Genomic DNA, 8804 nt, shown 5'->3' with positions numbered 1-8804 from the left:
TATGCTGTATTTTAGTTTTACTCAATACCTAGAATTTTATATAAAGTTAATTCTTAATACATGAGCACATGTACACGTGTGTGTGTGTCTGTGTCTCTATTTCCCCCACCCTCTTAAAAATCTGGTATGGACTAAAACTAGGACAAACCACCCTCAAACCACAGAATTACCCTACCAGTTTAGTTTCCATTTTAAATGTCTTGGTTACTTCAATCTCAGAATATATAATTCAGCATGAAAAATGAAAGAAGCTCAGAAAAACTTTACTTTCAAAATCACAACACTTAACTTCAAATTTTATAACACCAACTTCAAATGTTGTAATTTAACAACTGCATAAGAGAAATATAAACTCTTTTTGAACTTTTAAAGACAATTTTAGCTTTCTTTAACAAAAATGGTAGTAATCTTCTGTTAGGATGGAGAAAATAAAACTCAATTCTTAAATCTCTTTGAAAAGGCATTTTGGTCGCACAAGCTCATATTTCTTTTAGTATCTGCTTCTGCCTCCTCTTTCAGATCGGCTTCCACCACGGCCATCACCTCTTCGTGCGCCACGACTTGAACTGCTGTATGAATCATGGGGGGCAGGATATCCCCTACTCATAGCAGAGGGAAGCCCTCTCTCTTGTCTGCCAACACAATCACGACTACTTGAATAGATACCACTTCGGCTACTTGAATAGCTTTTCTGACTTCCACCACATCCATATCCATATCCATCTCTTGTGCTGCTATAATCTTCATAGCGACTACTTCCTCCATAACAGGAAGGCCCTCGAGGAGGTGGAGCTCTACGGGAATAACCTGCAGAATCAATAGGTAATTATTAAATAGCAAATACCCAACACTGAAATCTAATTTTACAAAAACACTTCATTACTTTTGGCCTTTACAGCAGATTTATACAGAGGACAGTAAACAAATTTAATGAGGATTAAAGACACAAAATACGTAATAAATATCATCTTTATTTTAAGACTAAAGCAGACATTTTTCAGAGATAAGCTACAATTTTTCACTACTAATCCTCCCTTGTACTTTCTCCAGCATTTTCACCACTGGGAGGAAAGGCAGTGAATGCCAATTCTTTCACGAAGACTTTAAAAAGTTTAACTAAAGCAACTCTTGAGAAAATAAAATTTGCAAATTCCTCAAGCTAGCAAAAGACTAACTGGATACTTTTAAAAAACTTATTAATAAAGGCTGTGGGCTTGTAGTTTATGATCTTAAAAATTGTGTTCTTACCATAACTCTCATAAGAATCTCTGTAGCGCCCTCCGCTTTGATGATCTGAGTAATCTCTATCACGACCTCCACCATAGCTGTCACGGTCACTGAATACAGAAAATGTACTAAAGTAAAAACTACTAAAGCTTAAATCATGTACATCCCCGTGAAATAGACCAATTTGGTGATACTGCACCTATATCCTCTGGATGTATACTCATCACGTGAACTTGAATGGCCATAGTCACGGTATACATACTCCCTTGGAAGAGGAGCATAATCTCTGGGATCCCGAAAACTTGCATAACCTCTGACATCCCAAGAACTTGCATAATCTCTGCTGGAATAACTAAAATTAAAGGGCAAATTAGATAACATAAAATGAAAATGAGATGCTCAACTAAAATATTATATTTGATTTACCTCTCTTTAGTACTGTAACTGTCATCTCTTGGTGACATATGCACATCTCTGCGTGAGGACAATGATTCTCGTCTTGGAGGACCTCCATAGCTATCTCTTCCACCAGACAGTTGCCCTTAAAAAAAGGTTGAAAATTTTCAAACACCATTTGAACTAATGTAGGTTAAGTGGCAGCTACAAAAAAGATGAAAAAAAGTCAAGTGGCCAATTGAAGTAAGGATAAGGAATTAAGACTAATAAATGTTGATAAAATTATCACCACAACAGTTCCTCCCATCAACAGTCTTACAGGAGGGATAATACAAACTCACATGAACTTATATGCACATAAGAGAACTGGAGGACTGGAATAGCGAAAACTAAAGTAATCAGACACAGATATTTAATGACTGTGAGACTGTCTGGAAATCATTTCACCCCTCTAAGTATCAATGTGTTTACAAGTACTAAGCCATAAAACTCAGAATAAAGTTAGGATGTGGCATAAAGTTAGGAAGGCAGACTTCTGGAAATATTTGCTAGGTGAATGAAATATCTGACCTCACAATTACTCCACTATAATCAGGGAACTGTGTCCACTCAAACCTTTGCTTTTTCCAGACTTAATTTTATGCATGCAAGAACATTAAGAAGGGATCCAAACTACACAACTTTGCTCTATCTACCTTTCAGATCACTTTCTCCCATTACATCCCAACAAACACTTCCTCCTGCCAACAATCTTGTGGCATTCTTACTAGAGATTGTTCTTTTTCTCACCTATAAAATGTCGAGCCACCTTTCAACCTCAGCTTTCATGATTCTAGAACACATCAACTATCCTTTACTGTAATTATGAACACACTTTCTATGATTTTTAGGAGTGATTTTGTACTGTTAACATTTAAAGTGTGTGTAAATATATTTTATGCCTATCACTTTAATTGTCTCAAAGAAAGAAATACAATGGGTTTTTTTTTTTTATGACAGAAACTTAGTATCCGGTAGTCCTCCATATGGAACTCTCTTAGATATATTCTCTCTTCCCAATGAAATTTTATTATTAAAGTTACTCACCCTAAATGATCTACATATATGAAGCTTTCCAAAGTACAGAGAATTTACCTCTTCCTCCCATTTGTCTACTGCTATACACTGGTCCAGAAGGTGCAGATCTTTTAGGTGAAGGTTGCCCACTTTGTGGAGGTGCACCCCTTTTAACTAGGAGGGGCCCCATGGAAGAACCCATGTTGAAATTAAGAGAATATCCACTGTCATCTATGCCAAAAAAGAAAATTGAAAAAAAACTTCAGTATGATTACCATCAACTGAATCAAAATGTATGATCAATAATACTGAATTTCAATTTCAATTTCAATTTGAATGGTATCTATTTCTTGCTATAGCTTATTCTCACCTCACATATTTTCAAAAAAGCAGTAAATTTATTTACCTGGATCAGACTGATACATACCATCAACTAATAGTCCACTTTTAAAAATGTTAAGACTCCAGCTAAAAACAAAATCATTATACAAATATTCCAATCCCATGCTGAACATCACATTATCATAAAGAAACAAATCTGAATTCTTAAAGGTGCCACCAACATACACAAAATCTTTCAGAAACTGCCAAACACCAATAAGATGATAATTAGAGCATAACCGCATGAAGCGTGAAATCACAAAATTTTTTCTGGGTTTTGGAAAGATTTTTATTTCCATCAGTAAAGCACATAAACATATTATAGATTTTCTTAAGTCTTGAAGAAACTACTTCTCTATCAAGGAGCTCAACTATATGACAATAATCTTTTTGCTGTACCTAGGAATCCACATGATTTACGATACAACAAAATGAATTTTTTCAAATATATTTTCAAAATTGGATATAATTTTTAGTGGCATTTCTCTTCTTTTCCCCTTTGAGGGAAAACAAAAGCATGACAAAACATCAACTATAATCTACTTTTTGGGATCAAAAAAATGTTACCTGTATTTTAAGTTTTCAAGAAAATAAACTTCACCCACATTTGCACAGAAAGTGGTTTTTTCCTCCTTCTTAATTTAAACTAAACAAAGGCTCATTTAACAAAAACAAATATTTTGATGTTGACTTTTTTGTCAGTTTGTGCATTTGTTTACTACATTACCCATGTGCCCTCCACGAGGTGGCCCTCTTGCTTCACCACTACCTCCTCTTCCATGTCTAAGACCTCTTGGAGGACCTCTGCTTCTTGGAGCGGGTGGTGGCCCTCGTCTACCACTTTCAAATGATGGTTTGTTGGCTTGTTCCACCTTAATTGATTTTCCATCTAAGGCCTAGAAGGAACAATTATTTTATCAAATATTATAAATACCTTCAGTTCCAAAAGCTCACTTCAGATTTGTTTTCAACTTGTTTTTAAATGCTATTTTATTGTTCAGTTTTCCTGAAAGACAGCATTGAATTGACATCTTCTGATAAATCTTGCAAATACTGGACAATTTTACAAAACCCAAGAATAGCCCCTCAAAAATACCTGTGTTTGGTGTTCTTATAATGACTTTAAGAACTCCCTCTTGTATCAAGAAAAAAAAAAAAGGCCCACAGCCACCTTGTCCTGGTTCCTAATTTGAAATGGGTTATGTAGTAGGAAAAATGTTGGATACCAGGGTGAGTAAACCCACATTTTAGCCCCACTTACTAGTTGCATACAACCTTAGTTAAGTCAAATTAACCTCTCTGGTCCTCAGTTTGTTTCATCATCCACTTCACAGGGCTGTTGTAAAGCAAAAATGAACTTTGCAAACAGAAAAATCATTATGAATTATGGTGATCAAATATTTGAAATCAATCATTCTGTAATTTTTAAAGAAAATATTTTATACATTTTTATAACTTTTAAGCATTATGGTCAATAAATAGTAGCTTGATGTACTATTATCTATCTATCTATCTATATTATATATATAACTTACTTACAAAAAGCAAACAAACACAAATTGCCTTTTGTTTTTCTTGGCCTCAGTTATACACTAATATTACAAACCATGAATATATGCCATACATTAAATTATTCCTTTTTGGGAGGGAGAGGAAATTTATTTATAATAATTGCCTATCTCCTTTGCTGATTTGCTGCAGTCCATTTCAGCTGTTTGCAGTGTTCTTTTAGAGATGTTATATTTTTGCAGTTTTTATCACCACTTACGTACTATTTATACTAAGATATTTATTTTTAGTTATCTCACTTTTTATTCAAAACACTCATGTACTAAGAAGTGAACATTGCAGCATTGCTCAAATTTTAAAAACAAGTTTATTTTTGCCTATGGAAATGTGAAGCTGTTACTCCAAGTTAGCCAACCAGCTACCTACAGACACCTTTCATCTCCCTTCTTGGTTAATGTAAAATATTTGTATAATTTGATTTCAAAGGATTTTTTGGAACTCATGGTTTAAATGTTTTAGAAGTCAGTCCTTTTTTCTTTGAAATTTTCTGATTATTGGCTTCTGTGATAATTCTTTTTTAAAACTTATTTGAATTGGATTGCTTGAATACTTTTAATTTCTTCTTCCTATGATTCATAAATATTTTCTAAAGGTTATCAGATAAAATGCAAACTTGCTTTTCATCTAGACCTCATCTCTTATTATGACTAATCAGTAATTTTTCTGTTACAATTGGGTAAGCCTCCTTTGCGTTTTAAGTATCACACTCATCCAATGTATTTATTCATTTTTAATTATTTTAGAATGTATAAAAACATGAAGTGTAATAAAGCTTCCAAAGTGGCTGGGTTGGATTCCTTTGACATAGTCTGGCACACAAAATTATAATTTAATAAGAACTGAAAAAGAAGAAATTAGTTTGAGTTGAAACATTTTAAAAAATGGATTGAAATAAGGATTTTAAGGATTAAATGTGATAGTTCTGTAGTTGATAATATATTTAAAAATCTGTGTCATAAATGATGTTGTTCAAACCACTGCATCCTTTTGTATAGAAATCGAAATTTGAGTTTAAAAAATTAATGAGGTATTAACAGGGAAGAAGACTCTGCCTTTGCGTTAGGATGACACCGAACTTCTGACGACACTGTAGTTATGAAAGAATATAGTAAAGAGTGTTATTCATCGAACTGTCATCCTGATAAAATAAAGGATACACTAAAATCAGGATAGGTGCAATTCGTGTTTCAAGTAAATGACAGAGACCTTGATGTAGAGAAGTACTTTGATTCCTTAAAATACTATTTTGAAATGTTAAGTTATTTAAATTTTGGAAATAATTTAGGAAATTAAAGGTTGGGGCTTTTTTGAGACGATGCAACCATTGTGATGTAATTTATCCATACAACAAATATATTTGCCTAGGATCTAAGTGGAATAAATTACAAAAAGGAACAAGGCTGGAATAAAGTTAGAGGTGTAAATGAAAAATTACCTTTCCATTCATGTCTCTTGCAGCATCTTTTGCAGCAGCAGGACTCTCAAACGTAACAAAAGCAAAGCCCCTGGATTTGTTGGTTTCCTGATCTTTCATCAATAGAACTAAAGAAAAAAGTTTTTAAAGGAAATTTGTATTAAGATATTAAAGAAATTTAGAGATATTAGGTAAAGATTTTTAAGGGAGGTTTGTCTTAACTTTTCAGATTTGAGGAGCAAGGCATATTGGATCAATTTTATTTTCTACAAAATCTGAACCAATTGTAGTATTTGCATGGGAAGTATGTCATTCATGGTTACCTTTCACGATGTGGCCATATTTTCCAAAAACTGACTCAAGATCTTTTTCATTCGTTCCTACATTGAGTCCTCCTATGAATAACGTCCCTGGACAATGTGCTTCCATCACTGTTTTTAAAGCTGTAAGGAAAATATTTTGAAATTCGGTTATTTCACAGGAATGTCCTTAACCGAAAACTTTTATCTAGTTATCTTCACAAAATTTCAAATTGTGACTTTCCAGTTTTTAAAAATTGTGAAGGGTACAATGAAACGCTATGTGGTCTTTCTCAACGACTCTGACTAAATTTTCCAGTGATCAAGTTTTTAACTAATGTTTCTGTGAATAAATTTTACCTCAGACTAATTCCATGGACTCAGAGCCTGAAGCCAAGTGAGGCTCAGGGCCCAGGAGGGAGGGGGCGGAGGGAGGCGAGGAGGGAGGGGCGGGGCCGGGCGCAGAGGAGGGAGGGGGCGGAGGGAGGCGAGGAGGGAGGGGCGGGGCCGGGCGCAGAGGAGGGAGGGGGCGGAGGGAGGCGAGGAGGGAGGGGCGGGGCCGGGCGCAGAGGAGGGAGGGGGCGGAGGGAGGCGAGGAGGGAGGGGCGGGGCCGGGCGCAGAGGAGGGAGGGGGCGGAGGGAGGCGAGGAGGGAGGGGCGGGGCCGGGCGCAGAGGAGGGAGGGGGCGGAGGGAGGCGAGGAGGGAGGGGCGGGGCCGGGCGCAGAGGAGGGAGGGGGCGGAGGGAGGCGAGGAGGGAGGGGCGGGGCCGGGCGCAGAGGAGGGAGGGGGCGGAGGGAGGCGAGGAGGGAGGGGCGGGGCCGGGCGCAGAGGAGGGAGGGGGCGGAGGGAGGCGAGGAGGGAGGGGCGGGGCCGGGCGCAGAGGAGGGAGGGGGCGGAGGGAGGCGAGGAGGGAGGGGCGGGGCCGGGCGCAGAGGAGGGAGGGGGCGGAGGGAGGTGAGGAGGGAGGGGGAGGGAGGAGCAAAGTAAGGTGCCCGCAGAAAGGCGGGGGAGAGCAAGGAGGGAGGCTGGAGGCGGGAAGAAGAGAGGGCGGAGCCTGGGAAGGTGACAGTGGAGGCCAAGGCTGAGGGGGGAGGGGGAAGGGTGACTAACTTTCAGTAGTATTTTCTATTTCGGTAAATTTAAAAATGTTTTCTATCCCATTGCCTCAGAAAAGCTTTGATAATTCTGCGGTTTTTTTACCTCAGAAAAACCTTTTTTGACTCACATTTAAGCACCTGTCGGGTGATAAAAACTGTACAAAAGTGGATCGTCGTCCTCATACATTATTTAAGCACATGCTGAACACAACGAATTCTTTACAAAAAACTGGCCATTATGTAATGAAATATCTTATTCCGCACACATCTTCTTATTCTCCCTTTGATTTTAAAATGCGTTACCACGCGCCCGTTTTGAACTAAAACCACGCGCCCATGGATGACAAAATGGCGCCTAGCCAATCCCTAACACAATTCAGACCTCGTTGGGCCCTCATCCTTTTTGTGTCTCAAAACGGTCAAGAAGCAAACTCGTACAGGTTTTTTATAAACTGGATCCGTTTTTTACCTCAGAGTTCCATGTTTTCTCGCTCCCCCCCTCTCCCGGAACCCCGCGCAGTTCGTACTAAAACCTATCGCGAAGAGAAAGCTGTGCTAACCCCAGCGGTTGTTTAAGGCTCTCGTACCTCCCCAAACCCCTCACCTTTTTTCCTCCCCTCTAAATTATTTTTAAAAGACCAAACAGCAACCACGGGATGTTCCCACGGTCTAACACTGCCACTGAATATATTTTGGTGACTTAGGCTACCGGCAGTTTTAAATCTGTACCTTTTTGAAGTCGACACAAATTACCAGAAAAAAACACGAATTTAAAAGTAATCCCCGGTGATGAATAGGGTAGTTGCGTGTCTTTTCCAAGGACCAAGACACCACGAGTCTCTCACAAAAGCCTTACCTTGTCTTTCTTCGGCAGACACCGACTACCTACAAAGCCGCCCAGCGTCCCAACGGCGCAAGGAATAGCCCCCCCAAAGGCGGACGTCTGATTTTATGCGGTCTGAGAACGAGGCTGAAAGACCCGTATGCAAGACGTGCTTTGCGTCTAGTCTGCAGGGGTGGGGGCGGGGGTGGGGCTGCGGCGGGGGTGGGGCTGCGGTGGGGGTGGGGCTGCGGTGGGGGTGGGGCCGTTGCCTAGAACGCATTCTGTTTCGTTCTAGACTACTTCCCAATTTTTGGCTTTCGGACTCTCTAGAAATAAAAATTGAACAACTATGAAAACAATCAATTTCTCTCGTTAAATATAATCAACCTTTTATCCAAAGATTTTTAAAATAGACAAAATTCTTAACCATTGGATTAACTTTTTGATTTGGAAACTGAACCGCATCAACTTTAAAGAACCTCTCAGCAATATTTTCTGTATATATTGAAATATCCAAAGAGAAAAATACAAAAAACAGAGG

General features: G+C 38.7%; 1 protein-coding gene across 1 annotated transcript; it reads right to left on the bottom strand.

Moving 5' to 3' along the window:
• Positions 1-247: 247 nt before the first annotated feature.
• Positions 248-8455, bottom strand: LOC140517015 (RNA-binding motif protein, X chromosome-like). Its single transcript, XM_072627857.1, has 9 exons — positions 8297-8455; positions 6367-6486; positions 6065-6171; positions 3788-3956; positions 2758-2910; positions 1654-1768; positions 1427-1579; positions 1249-1337; positions 248-807 (listed from the first exon to the last, which is right to left on the bottom strand). The coding sequence occupies exons 2-9, from the start codon at positions 6470-6472 to the stop codon at positions 491-493; spliced, it is 1209 nt and encodes a 402-aa protein (XP_072483958.1). The 5' UTR covers positions 6473-6486; positions 8297-8455; the 3' UTR covers positions 248-490.
• Positions 8456-8804: the final 349 nt, after the last annotated feature.

Source organism: Notamacropus eugenii (assembly GCF_028372415.1).
Source record: "Notamacropus eugenii isolate mMacEug1 chromosome Y unlocalized genomic scaffold, mMacEug1.pri_v2 SUPER_Y_unloc_7, whole genome shotgun sequence".
NCBI classification, from domain to species: domain Eukaryota; kingdom Metazoa; phylum Chordata; class Mammalia; order Diprotodontia; family Macropodidae; genus Notamacropus; species Notamacropus eugenii.
This window is presented reverse-complemented; position numbering and strand designations above follow the sequence as displayed.